The 14,426-nt window shown below is 46.1% G+C and overlaps 1 protein-coding gene across 14 annotated transcripts in view; it reads right to left on the bottom strand.

The window, feature by feature from the left end:
- Positions 1-14,426, bottom strand: part of INPP4A (inositol polyphosphate-4-phosphatase type I A) — a 129,020-nt gene that overhangs the window by 51,413 nt on the left and 63,181 nt on the right. For all 14 annotated transcript variants that reach the window (XM_045077780.1, XM_045077781.1, XM_045077786.1 and 11 more), the window contains exons 2-4: positions 8,150-8,220; positions 7,065-7,273; positions 6,446-6,490 (exon numbers count right to left, since the gene is read on the bottom strand). In XM_045077780.1, the coding sequence (XP_044933715.1) occupies positions 6,446-6,490; positions 7,065-7,170 (151 nt within the window). In that variant the 5' untranslated portion in view covers positions 7,171-7,273; positions 8,150-8,220. The remainder of the gene's footprint in view (positions 1-6,445; positions 6,491-7,064; positions 7,274-8,149; positions 8,221-14,426) is intronic.

Raw genomic sequence — 14,426 nt, 5'->3', positions numbered from 1 at the left:
CTTTTGTTTCTTTTGTATAGGATAGCTACCTAACAGTGACATTTCTAGGTTATAGTACATGGTACGTTTAACTTTGCAAGACACAACAGTTTTGCTAAAGCAGTTGTACCATTTTACAATCCCATCAGCAATGGATAGGAGTTCACGGTGTTCTGCATCACTATGAACATCTGGTAGGATTAGTCTTTATTTTATAGTTTTCTGATGGATGTGTCTGAATTTGCACTTTCATGACGAGTAATCGTGCAACGCATTTTTTCGCTATGTACTTGTTCCTTTTTATAGCTTCTTTTGCCAAAAGTCTGCTGGAGTTTTTTTGCTCATTTTTAAACTGAATGGTTGACTTTTTTATTATTAATTTATGAGTATTTTATTCTGGACCTGTTCTTTCTCAGGTATATGTGTTATGGATATTTTTCCCCAGTCTGTGGTTTATCAATTTATTTTCTTATGGATTTTTAGGTTTGTTTGTTAGACTTTTAGTCTTTGAGGGTGATAGACAGGAAAACTCTTCCTCCATCCAAAAAAAGTACCCACATCCTAATCCCTGGAACTTGTGACTATATCCTGTTACAAGCCCTATGGATGTGATTAAAGTCATGGAACCTCGACCTGGGGAGATTTTTCTGCATTACTGGTGTGGGCTTAACCTAGTCACACAAGCTCTTAAAAGCAGCAGAGGAAGGTAGAAGGGTGAGTCAGAAAGATGTGACTCTGGGGAAAAAAGGCAGGAGAGATACAAACCATGAAAGGCATTCCGCCTGCTAGCTTTGGAGATGGAGGAAGAGGACCACAAACCAAGGAATGTGAGCAGCTTCAAAAATGAAAACCAGCCTCACCTGGCTGCTAGCAAAGACATGGGGACCTCACTCCTAAAACCACATGTACACACATACAGAAACACTGAATTCTGCCAGCAATATGAAGAGCAAAGAAACAAATTTTTCCCTGGCACTCCCAGAAAAGAATGCAGCTTGCTGATAGTTTGGTTTTGGTGTTGTAAGACTCCAAGCAGAAACCTCACTCAGCCCACTGGATTTTTGACCTAAGCAATCTGTAAGATAGTAAGTTTGTGTTGTTTCAAGGTGTTCAATCTGTGGCAACCTGTTAGGGCCCTGAGAGCAAATGAAAGTGGAGAGCTAGTACTTGCCTGCACTCTGTCCGAGAAGTCTTTGCCTACCCTGAGGTTGGGAGTGATGCTTTGTTTTCTTCTAGAAGCTTCAATGCTTTGTTCATTTTTAAGGTTCTCTTCTATTCCCTTTGTTCAGTCTGCCTCAGCAGGAGTCAGGGACTTGCCCATTTCACTTGCTTGCCCTCCTCTGAGCTACGTGTTTGACTGAGGGCCTGGTTTTTCTCAGCTCGCCTCTTCATCACGTGTGGGTTCTTAACACCCACACCTAGCTGGAACATTTGGGTCTTTCAAGAACAAGCAACAGCAGATAGACTGAGGCATAACAGGTAGCCAAAGTCAGGAAGACTGGTATCAGATTAAGGGCCAAGTGCCACCTTCAGAACACACCCTCCTGTAGGTAACCGCTCTCTATCCCCAACCCGTAGCCAGCTCAGCTAAGTCTCACTCAGTGTTCATTCCTAGCCCAAGGGCCACAGCTTCCAAGACGCTCTCCCTCAGCAGCCCACAGTCTCATCTCCTGTCTGGCGCTTACATCACTTTGGCATACTTCCAGAGAAGCCATAGTCTCTGGTATGTGTGCCTTGTTTCTCCAACCTGATCATCTGTAATCCCAGCTGGGTAAGTGCTGCCAATGAGGCAAACTGGTAAAATGTATTTCAAGTACATATCCTTTGACTCAGCAATTCTGTATCCAAGCATTTATCCCAAAGACATAATCAACAAGATGTGTAAAAGATCTACGTACAAGTATGTTCACTGTGGTGGTATTTATAATGGCAAACCGGAAAGAACCTGCAATGTCTGACAATGGGAAACTGGTTACAATAAGTATGGTGGAGTCTACATGGGCATCTAAAGTAATGGGGCAGTTCCCATGATCATTACAATGGAAAGATGCCAATGACATTGTGCCACATGAAAAAAAAAAAAAACAAAACATGTTAAGAATACTAGCATGAGGAGCGCCTGGGAGGCTCAGGGGGTTAAGCCTCTGCCTTCAGCTCAGGTCATGATCTCAGGGTCCTGGGATCGAACCCCACATTGGACTCTCTGCTCAGGGGGGAGCCTGCTTCCCTACCCCACCCCCGCCTGCCTCTCTGCCTACTTGTGGTTTCTCTCTCTCTGTCAAATAAATAAATTAAATCTTAAAAAAAAAAAAAGAATACTCGAATGACATTTTCACAGATAATCCCATCACCTCCACAGACAAAAAAAATTACTAAAAATTCTGTATAGCTCTGAGTGGGTGTAAAAAAATTTCTGGAAGGATCTATACCAAAATGCCAACTGTGATTCTCTCTCTCCCTCTCTCTGATAGGGTATTCTTTTCCTCTAACATTTTCTCTATTACAGGCTTTTAAATGAGTACTTGTTAATTTTAAACTGAAGATAAAATATTTGACTATTCAATCATGGGCGCCTGCTCCTCCTTTTTTTTTTCATTGTGGTAAAAAATACTTAAAATAAAACTCACTCTCACCTTTCCAAGCTACCTTCTTCATTCAAATGGCTATTGAACTGTCCTTGATTTGCCAGAATCGAAATGTCCTGATTTCTGTCAAGGGGTGAAGATTTTTACCTATGTTACATCAACTCTCATCCTGCCTCTATACTCAATCAGTTTAGTGTGAGTTTTTTTGGTTAAATCCGTGTTCTGCATTAGTAAAGCTAAGTGAGTATTATTATGAGCTAGGTGGGATTCCCTTTACTTTTCTCCTATGCTGGGCCCTGTCTCTGGGCCCAATCTTCCTTTTCCTCAACTTACTCCCTCTTTTGGGTAGAGCATATCCTCCACTCACTCCCAGAGAAAGGATGTGGGAGAAGTACATTTGAGAGTTTGTAAGGCTGAAATGTTTCTTTCTCCTCTCACATCTGACTGTCTGATTGAGTAGAGAATCCCAGATTAGAAATATTTCCCACTCACATTAAAGGTGTTCCTTCCCGTCCTCAAGTTCCCAGTGTCACTGAGAATCTCCTCTGCACTGGTTTGACCCTCATTCTTGGACATGACCTGTTCTGTTTCTTTCCTCCTCTCTGGAAGTTTTAGGATACTCTTTTTATTCCCAGTGCTCTGAAATTTCACCAAGATGTGCCTTGTTACGGGACTTTTCAATCAGGATGCTGAGCCTTGGTAGGCATTTTTCACCTAGAAACACACTCCTCAGTTCTGACAGACTTCTTATTTCTTGGTAATTCCTTCCCTTCCACCCTTTTCTGTTTCCTCCTGTAAAGGTTGGGCCTCTGAATTTGCTAATTTTCCATTTCAAATTTTTCTCCCATTTTCTATTTTGCTTTAAAATTTTTACTTTTGGGAATAATTCTTTGACTATCTCCCAATGTTTACTGACTTATTTTTTTGAAGTCATATTTTAAGTTTCTAATATTGCCCTTCTTCAATTTTTTTTTTTTTAGTGCCCTGTTCTTATGTTTTGGGTACGCCATCTTCTAATATTTTGACATTTTCTTCTACTTTCTTCAATGTCTGCATTTCTTCCAAGTTCTGTTTTTCCCTGCTTCTTCCTTCCTGTGTAGGCCTCTCACAAAGGACTTTAATCTGCAAACATTCTTGGATTTTATTTTAAATCAACTTTGAGGTATTTATATATAAAATGTGCCCATTTTCAGTAGAGAGCTCGATGAGTTTTGATAAGCGTTTACATCCGTGTAACCACCATGGTCAAGGCCCAAAGGGTCCCCTGTGCTCTTTCCAGTCAGTCCTCACCAGCACTCCTGGACAACCACTGATGGGTCTTCCGTCCCTGTGGATTAGTCTTCCTGAGCTCCACGCAAACAGACTCATAAATATACATTTGAATATGGCTTTCACTCTGCACCATGCTTCTGAGGCTCATCCCCGTTTGTATCAGTACCTCATTCCTTTTCCTTGCTGAGAAGTACTCCATTGTATGCACGTACTGTTCTGCTGATGGATGTGCGGGTTTTTCCAGTCTTGGCTGTTATGAATCAAGCTGTAATTGGTATGCATGTACCAATTTTTTAAACACAAAAGAATGCCCATTCATTTTTAAGGATGAGGTATCAGAAGGCTGAGTGTAAGGGCGGGCCGCAAGGACTCCACAACGGTGCCTGGGTAGCAGGCTGGCCTACTTTCAGCTGGGGTCCAGAAAGCCAGCATCTGACTCTTTGCAGGGAGTGGGAGTGGGTGGCTGACTTTCTCCAGAGTGAAGTCTCCTGCCTGGAAGAATAAGCCTGGCAGAATCAGGATAAGAGGATGAAGGCTGGAGAGGGCAAGGTGGGGTGTTGTTATTCAGTAGACTTTTGGCCCTTCACCACGCTCTCCAGCATTCTCATGGGCCTCAACCCAGAGACTCTCTGCCTCCCAATTTGTTTGTTTGTTTTTTAAAGATTTTATTTATTTATTTGACAGAGAGATCACAAGTAGGCTGAGAGGCAGGCAGAGAGAGAGGGGGAAGCAGGCTCCCTGCTGAGCAGAGAGCCCGATGCAGGGCTCGATCCCAGGACCCTGGGATCATGACCTGAGCCGAAGGCAGAGGCTTAACCCACTGAGCCACCCAGGCACCCCTGCCTCCCAAGTTTCTTATGAGAATAACCACCAGTCCCTGCAGGACTTAAAGAGGGTGGTGGGAACCTGAACCCCAAACTTCCTTTCACAAACTTTCCAATAAGCCTCTGCTTTAGTCTTTGAGCTCCCCCAGTATCTTTGGGACAAATCCACCACCCTCATAGACAAGCAGATATGACCACACTCCTTTCCATCTGCTCCTTCCTTGTGGATTACATTTTGGGGGTTCCAAAAACGTCTCACTGCACAAAGTGTGTGTTTCTGCTTCTTATTCTTCCTAGTGCCTGAGATGGTTTAAGACAAGAGGGTGGAAATAAGTTCACTCTTCCTCTCTTGTGAAACTGGAAGTCCTTGGGTTAGTATGACCATTTGTGAAGAGCAAGGAAGCCCTTGATTGGGAGTGGGCAGCTGGGGGAATCCCAGCAGGGTTACAGGCTGCTCCCCCAAATCCCGTTCCCAGTTCACAATGTAAGACTCCCTCCCACTGCAAAACTAGTCAGCAAGTCAGGATTAGGATACCCTCTGAACTTATTTAGGGGTATTCAGTCTGAAATGGGGATGTTTCCAAATTTTAATCTTAATTTGATAATAATGATGCCCTTACATGTTTAAGGATTTGGTCATTAGTCAAAGTTGTTTGTCTGATTTCGCTTTAATCACCATGATCTTGTTTGTCTCTCAAAAGGTAACACTCCGTCTAGCACACCAGGAAACTGGTCCAGCAAGGCCAAGAAGCAGGCTCAGGGCTGTGTGGTCAGTCTGTGGCACAGTATGGACTAGAATCCCAGTCACCTGACTCCTGAGGAGGAGCTTCTTTTTACATCATACCACCTCCTGAACGCGGCACCACTGCCAGGCCACGGGTCAACGCTGACCTCAGCCCAGGGGACAAGGGCAGGGGAGAGCAATGCAGGAGTGTCACACTCTGGAGGAGAACCATCTGTGGCTGACTCCACCATGCCAGACCTTCTGGGTAAACCACAGTAATGCCATGCTTCCCTGAACCTAGAGCCAGTACATGCTACTACAGTTTTTTAGAACAACTTTAGGGCATTCAGGCCAATATTTAGGACATTCTGACACTGTCCTAGAGGGAAAGCACTAGGTGTCATTGCCTCCATTTCCAAAGTAGGGAACAAGGGCTAGACAGCGAAGCCCAGTTGCATGGGGCCTTATGGCTAGGGCTGATGAGGCTGGCCCGGAGCCAGTTTTCCCAGCCCTCCAGCCTTCCCCTTTGAGGAGGGAGGCTGTCCTTCAGCTCTCCGGTGCTTACCTCCTGCCCCTCCCCCACCACTACTAGCCTGGAGGGAACATAAGCTGAGGAGACCCAAGGCCTATGGGCTCCAGGTTCCCTCCCACAGACAGGATATGCACACCTGCCACGTGACTTCATCTCAGAAACAGTTCAGCAGCAGCAAGTTCTTGGATACAAATTCACACCAGGGTCCAGTTTTTCTTTTTTTTTTACTCCTTTTATATAGACCTTTTTAAAAATTAACATATAATGTATTATTTGCCCCAGGAGTAGAGGTCTGTGAATCACTAGACTTACACAATTCACAGCACTCACAAAAGCGCATACCCTCCCCAGTGTCTATAACCCAGCCACCCTTCCCCACTCCCCGCCAGCAACCCTCAGTTTGTTTCCTGAGATGAAGAGTCTTATGGTTTGTCTCCCTCCCCGGTCTCATCTTATTTCATTTCGGTTTTTGTTTTTAAGCAACATACATTTTAAAACAAATGAACAAAAAATTCGAAAAGATACCTACCTAAGCTGAATTCTAAAATGGGCTCATCTGGATCTTGTATATTTCCTGAATAAAAAAGAAATGACAGATGGAAAAAATCACCCTTAATAATCTTTTCCTTGCATTTAGGTCTTATTCAGAAGACCCAACATCCTACTTTTTCCCCCCTCAGAAACTATTACATGAGATAATTTCTTCATTTCCTAAACATTTTGCTTTTGAGATTCCTGTCTCAGACTCCAAGACCAAACTCCCACTCCCTTCCTCAACTCTGCACATCCCCAACAAGGAGGACTTTGATGATGGCCTGGGCACTTGCCAGATGGGCGCAGTGGACATTCCCATATCACCTACTGGCGAATGAGCCCTGGCGGTACCCACCTAAGATGGAAAACTGCCAGCAGTCAGACTGCAGTTTCCAGGAAGAGGGCTGACCTCCCTTCCCTCCCCATTCCCAGATTCAACCAGAAGAATGACATAGCAGGGTGCCCTCCAGCCTGGGGCCATCCCTGGGGACTAATTCTGGCTGTCAGCAGGGGACTCCAGGAGGCAGGCGTGGCCCTCCCAGCACTGGCACAGTGTGGGACCTATGTGTGGTGACCTTGCCCCAGGAAGCCGGAGCAGGGCCCATGAGGCTCACCTGCCAGAGAGAGGCCCAACATGTCGGCTGCCACGTCAATGGTGGAAGCCCGCTGCATCGCACGGGCCCTGGCGCCATGGCGAGGGCTGTGCTCTCTTGCTGTCATGATGTCATTGGTGATGACGTGCTTGCTGTTCCTGGGTCAGACCACACCTGATTCCCCGGGAAGCGCTGTCAACAACCCCTAGTCCCCTAAGGTGGCAGTAGTCCTGAGAAAAGACACAAACACTGGTAAGAAACACAGGGTTGGTGACTAAGAGACCGTGCTCTCGTGGACAAAGTATGTGTCTAACACGGGCAAGTGAGGAGCCAGGGCCGGAGAGTCGGGCGATCTAGGCCCCTTCTAGTGTCCTCTTCCTCTACACTCTCCAGCACTCACACACGCCACCCACACATATACACACGGGATCATGTAAGGAAATCAAGTTCTCTTCAACAAAGACATGCCACATTAAATGATGGTTTAGATATAATGATAAAAGATGGCTCTTGAGATTTTCTTTGTTTTATGATGCTCTTCTGTTGACAAGTCTTATAGCATCTGTAAAATTAAATCAATTCACCTCTGTCAGAAAGATATGAGATGCATGAAGAGCTCTGCTAGCCACTGACTACGATGGCATGGTAGAACACTGGAAAGACAGAGGCACATGTGTCCAGCCTGCTCTCTTTCCTCCCAGAGCTACAGAAACCTCACATGTGTCTTGGGCATGGGCCTGCTTTCCTGGAACACATGTGTATATGATCTATGCCTGACTTAGGTGGATGATGCTGTGTGCTATGGTTATAGAAGTCTCTGGCAAGGTTCCACCAAGCGCTGAATCAGACACAGGCCCTGGCATGGCAAAGAACACACCCTGGGCTCTAAGAAGTGGGTTAAGCAGCAAAAAAGTGACTTTCACGTGTTTCTAGCCCTCTGTGTGACAATTCCTGCTGTCTTTAAAAGGAATCGACCTTTAGGAGTGAAGATAATTAGACTGAACAATAAAGCTGGTTTCAAACACTCCTTTCAAAGTGTGTCAACACCTGTGCCCCCAAAAGGCCTGTGTTCCCTCTCTTGAGTTAATATTCACCCAACAACTTACTGGACATGTTTGTTCTTGGACCAGTTGAGACACGTGGCATTTCTTCATAGAAGCACATCCAAATCCATCATCTAAAAATAGAAAATTATAAACTTAACAAGCTGGTCAAGCACGAAGTTCTGGAGAATATGTATTATAATGCTTATGTTATAACTTTAATGCCTAGAGATATGGGGAAGCCAAGAACTACTCTAAGTTCCTTTGTGCTCCATACAACAATCCAACCTTTGGCTCAAAAGCAAAGGTTTTGCTGAAGCCCAAAAGAATGAGAAACAGAGTGCACATTCCCATTCCCCTTCACCAACCAGGGATGATCCAGGGTAACAGAGACCAGCCCCAAAGCAGCCACTGTGTGCTAGGATATGGCTGAGGGAAAATGAGAAGTTAAGAATCTGAGTCCCAGGCATCCTTGCTCACAAATGTCAGGCTCTGGAAGAAACTGCTAGGCCCCTCTGAGGCTCTGCCCTCTAGTGTCAAAGATGAGGCTAGTTGTACACCCATCTCACAGGGCTGTAATGACAACCAAATGTGCAAAAATGGAAGAGGGCTTGCCCTGATGTGGCTGTCTGGCCTGTGGGTGCCTTCCTGCGGAGCAGAATACCCAGGTTCCGACTCAGTCCCGGGGGACTGTCAGAGCAGACTAGCGCGTGAGCTAGCTGAAACTGCTGGAGTCTGGGGTACAGATGACAGGCAGAGAGTGTGCTCGGCCCAAGCAAACTCAGCTTCTCTTACAGGCTAAGCTCCTACCCCTCCCACTGGAGCACCTGGGGACCTTTAGCCTGGGCACCCCAGCAGAGAGGGCAGTGGCCCGGCTGAGGAGTACCAGTAAAAGTCTCCAAGGGGAAGATTCACCAGTTTGCTGACATCAATGAAAATGGCAAAGACAGGGAAAGTACTAATACCTATAATTTATAGTAATGCTTGTCGAATTTACAAAAAAAAACTCACTAAAAATGCAAGTGGCAAATGTATGAATTCAATGAAAGAAGAATACACATGGTAAACATTTTAGAAAAGTATCTAAACTCATTCATAATAATTAAAGGAATGCTAAATACTCCTATATTCACCTAAAGTAGTCTTCCAAGAGAGGTGTGCTTGTGATCCTCATGAGAATAAGCTTTACTGGCAGACCTAGGGAAAACTTGATGGGGTTCTCCTCTATTGCTGATAAATTGGAACATGCATTTCAGAAATTTATTTATGAAATTATTCATCACATTATTTATAGAAATGTATGAACAAAAGCAAAATTCTTGCCAACAGGCCGAAGATGCTTATTGTAGCATTACTTATAATGACAAACCCTGGAATGAATCTAATATCCAGCTACCAGTCAGTGCATTCTGGAACATCTATAAGGTACACTATTACATGGATGTTTAAATGATCATGATAAAGTTAATAAACACATGACAGTTTCTTCAGCCTTGTTAGGGATCAGGAAACCACTAATCACAACCACAAGATAACCTCCACACACTCATCAGAATAGCTAAAAATGGGGAGGGGAGGACAATACCAAGTCCTGGTTAGGATGTGGGATAAACAGAACCCTGAGACACTGCTAATGGAAGGTAAAATGGCACAGCCACTCTGGAAAACCGGATCTACACAAGCTGATGTACACCTCCACCACGACCCAGTGCACAGCTCAGAATGGAACTGCTAACAGAAATACATGGTTATGTTCACAAAGGTACAAGGAACATGTAGAGCATAAGGCTCATCACAGTCAAACACTGGCAACAATCCAGACATCCATCCACAAGAAACAAAACAACACAGATGGCTTTCAGAAATGACGTCAAGGTAGAAAGCCAGTCCACGAGAGTGTATCTAGGCACATCTATTTGTATAAAGTTCAAGCACGGGACAAATGAGTCCATGGTGCTCAAAGTCAGGACAGCGGTGTCTTTGAGGGGTGAGTATTGACTGGGTAGGGCATGTGGGGCATGAGGAGGCTTGTAGGCTCTAGTAATGCTCCATCTCTTGTTTTGGGTACTGGTTTCAAGAATGAATTTACTATCTAAAACTTTTTTTGAGCTGTACATGAAGATTTTTTTATACTTCAATAAAAAGTTTAATTATTTTAATGGCTATAACAAAGACAACAGCATGAAAAACTGTTTATGTCAGCTCTACCTCATGTTTTTAATGAAATATTCTGAGTCCTGGTCATAGTCATTTAAAAAGATAGGACACAGACTGGGGCGCCTGGGTGGCTCAGTTGGTTAAACGCTTGACTCCTGAGTTCAGCTCAGGTCATGATCGCAGGGTCATGAGTTCGAACCCTATGCGGGGCTCCACACTCAGCAGGGAGTCTGCTTGACATTCTCTTGCTCTCCCTCTCTCTTTCAAATAAATGGATAAATCTTTAAAGAAGAAGAAAAAAAAAAGGCCACAGAAGGAAAGAGCCAGCAGGAGACTACATGGAGGAGAAGGCCATATTTGGGGGTATGACCATGGGGAACTGGTCCCTTTCTTAGCTTCAGGTCACCCCCTTACGGGACTGAAATGATGAACGGAAGCTAAGATCATCTCATGCTGGCCTAAGGGAGAAGCCCGGGCTTGAATTAGCTCGAGGAAGGAGCGCTTCCTCCTTTAACTTCTTCCCAGTGTGTTTCCAGCCTTGTCCTGCCTTGCTTGGCTGCCCTGCTCAGCCTGTAGTAAGGCTGTGGTCACTCCCCTGCACCTGGGCCAGTGCAGACAGACCACCTGATAGAAGGCAACTGGACCCCTACCTGTCCAAGAGAGGCTCCCAAACGCCCTTGCTCCTTCACCCCCTCTCTCCTCCCCTTGCAGGGCCCCTGCACCTAGGAGGGTGGAGGGTAGGTATTATAGGCATGGTGGGATCCTGGGGATAGAAATGCTTAAAGGGGAACATTTACAGACTAACTTTACATTTGATAGAATTCACAGACCATAAAAGTTTTTGGGTCAAGAGGACCTCAGAAGCCACTTCATGGTTATCTGGGACATTTAATTAGGATCTGCAATTTAAATCATCAAGACCCAGAACATGGATCTGATCTGTGCCACTGAACTCAATTTTCCTTATTAGTCTCATTAACTTAAAGTAATTCACCAAGAACTCTTATATTCCCAAGGTCCTTGGTTTTCCTCCTGGCCCCATTTGAAGACCAGAGCTCATTAGGAAGAAAAACTGCACTTACATCAAACAGGACAGATAGTGTGTGGGAGTTATTCAGGGGGCTGGAATTTATTTTCTTGGGGGCAAGAAAGAAAGAAAGAAGGAATAACTCATAAAACTAACTGCCTCTTCTCCTCACTCTGTGAGAGATCTGTAACCCTTTCTGACAAGAGGACATAGATCATCAACACGATAGCAAACCCAGTCATGTTCCTTCCACCTGTGTGGGGCCGGAGGGGGGATGATGGTAGAGGAGCATACGCAAGACTGGGGATGTGGTGGTTCACACAGGTCCATGGGATTTGTGACAGGTGGCAGTGACTATCAGAAGCTTCTCAGGAAGCCCGTCTTAGAACAGGCCTGCCTATCTCCTCTTCCACAGAACAAGGGTTCCCAGGCCTGGAAGGGATCTGGAGGCCCCTCGGGCTCAGAAACCTCTTAGGGCTGCTGAGCTGGAGCTAGTGGAGAGGATGAGCCACACAATTTTCCATTTTCATCTGTCTTATACAATGGGGGTTCTTCAGAGAATAATCTTAAAATGGAGTTGCATGGATGATGCCATGCAACTGGACATGATGCCATGTCTGGACAGAAGTCCAGACAAGGTGACTTTCTCAAGGTCACATGGAGGTAAAGGATGAACTATCAGAATCAACCCAAAGCAAAAAGCCCAAATACAACTGGGGCACTCTTGCTGCCCAGCCCACCCTACCACTGTCACTACGGACAGGAAACGAGCTCCCAGCAAACCTTCCCTGGACCTCTGCTCTCCAGGCAGCACAGGAGTGAAAGTCAGATGGAAGGCTTGAGTGAGTCAGAGCATGAATCAGCAGCCCCTGAGGAGGAGGCTACTACAGGAGTCAGAAAGAGGAAGAGTTTTCTCTCAAAAACCCCAGTCCAGGATAGCCACAATCACTGACCCATGAGGCGTCACACTGCTCACTGGCAAATCACTACTAATAATAACCTCAGAGAGACAGCTGCTGCCTTCTCCACAAAGCCCCTCCTGCAGACACTGCCCAGCAGCCAATGGCTATGCCTCAGTCTCCCTACACGGCAAACCAGTCTGTACCTCAAGATAACGCACTTCCTGGTATGACCATGGGATAAGGAGTGGGGCGCCTTGTGTCTTAGGAATGCCAGACTTCAGCTTCTTACTTCTTCCATTTCCTCCTGGGTGCCTCATTCAAGTCTACATATAAACCAGGGGTCTAGCAAAGACCCACTGAGTAAACAAACTATCAGCTTCTGTGGCAGACCAGCTTTGCTCACCAGAGTCTGGCTTTCTCCTTCATCCCAGGTACACTGACAGGTCACCCTCTCTAGCCCCCTTCTAGTCTGGTACAGCTGTGTGATAGCATAGAGGGATGCACTCAGGCTGAAATAAAGGTGAGAAAACTGCTCATAGGACCCTCCAAGTCTCCCTTCCCCCAGATTCCTGGTTGGATGTAAGGGATTGAATGAATAATTCTGAGGCCTAGGGTAAGGGAGTGACTCCAAGGACAGAAACTAGGTCCCTGTGGCTGGGTAGAACAGAGCCCCTGCTCCCCATCCCTTCCCCACAGACAACCTACACTGAGCTTAACTTGTGTAAGAAATCACCTGTGTTGTGTGAGGCCACTGAGATTTGGGAAGTGCTTGTTCTAGCCGCTAACATGTTACCTTGACTAAAGTCTGGCACATTCCAGGCACCCAGTAAATGGTTATAGTGAAAATAAAACTCACAGCCACTAGTTCACACCTACCACATAGTGCTGGGGAAAGAATGGTGATTGCTCTCTGCAGGAGGTATGCCCAGTCCATGCCAGCAGGTGGCAGGGAGACCCTCACAAGAGGCCAGGAAATGAAATGAACACAAAGAAGTAAAACAAACAAACAAACAAACCCACTTTAGCATACAATCAACCTGGCAAAGGTCCCCTCTCTAATTCCACATCAGGCTCAGGGTACCCTGCTAACTCTCCTGCCCTTCCACCCCAGTATCACCCAGCTAGCCCCAGACCTCACCACCCCAGACATGTGCCATGATGGAAGCTGGAGTTAATGTTGAGAAAGCAAGTTCCCTGAGATGGCTCTAGAGCTGCTAATCCAACCAGGAGAGAAGAAGAGACCCAGCTCTCCCACTAGGCACCAAGATCAGCCTCATTCCAACAAGAGCCAGCTGGGAATTAAGGTTGCCCATGGCCCCATCCAGACCTCGTATACACCAACAAGGGCCTTGGGACCCTTGGGACTTTAGGGCCATGAATTCCTTGATTCCCAGCAAATAAGAGAATGACAAGAGCATGGGTGCAAACACCATAACATAGGCACAAACCTTGGGTGGGCATGGGGTGGGTGGGGTGCAGCTGCCCATGACAAAAACTGAATGGGCCAGAGCTATGGTGGCTATGATAACAGGCATGGCAAGGCCAGCAGAGAGGAATAGGATCAGTGTCTCTAGAACAGCCAAGGGCAAGGATGAGCAGCAAGCGGGAGGCTCCCCACTATGGAAAGGCAGCACTGGTGAGCACCCAATACCGAAACAGCTCATATTCTGCTCCCAGGCACGTGACCAGGTCAGGCACCAGTAAAGGAAGATTCAGCAGATAGGCAAGGACCAGAAAAGTCTGGCTTCCGAATATTCCAGAACAGCAGCCAAGGGCAGCAGAAAACTCTGGCTTCTATTTGGAATGAATGAATGAATGTGTGCGTCTACATGACATCCCAGAAATATAAGTGCTGTGAGTCAAGTTCTGGTGCACAGGAGACAGCAGAATGCTTGTGAACAGAGGAGCACACTACTGGGGTGGGGAGACGCACTGGAAGTATTCTTCCTGAAATAACACAAACTCAAGCAGGCTGCTGAGAAATGCTAAGGAAGAGGGTGCTGAACAGAGCAGAAGGCCGCCCACCGGCATAGAGCAGGTAGGGATGCCGGGTGGATGAACCACTGTAAGCACTGCAGGGGGACAGGCTCTGGCACACAGGGCATGAGGAGTTAAACCAAGCTGGAACTGAGCAGTAAGGGTTCCTTGATCTTCATGAGCCCATTCTGGGGACTTCACCCTCTGGATGCTCCACCCCTTGGCAGCCCCCACCCTAAAATGCATGAGGATAGTGGAAGCAAACAGATCTTCCATC

The sequence above is a fragment of the Mustela putorius genome, unplaced genomic scaffold, assembly GCF_011764305.1.
Source record: "Mustela putorius furo isolate JIRA1106 unplaced genomic scaffold, ASM1176430v1.1 tig00000224_pilon_pilon_pilon, whole genome shotgun sequence".
Lineage (NCBI taxonomy): Eukaryota > Metazoa > Chordata > Mammalia > Carnivora > Mustelidae > Mustela > Mustela putorius.
The sequence above is the reverse complement of the archived record's forward strand: the minus strand, read 5'-3'. Positions and strand labels throughout refer to the sequence as shown.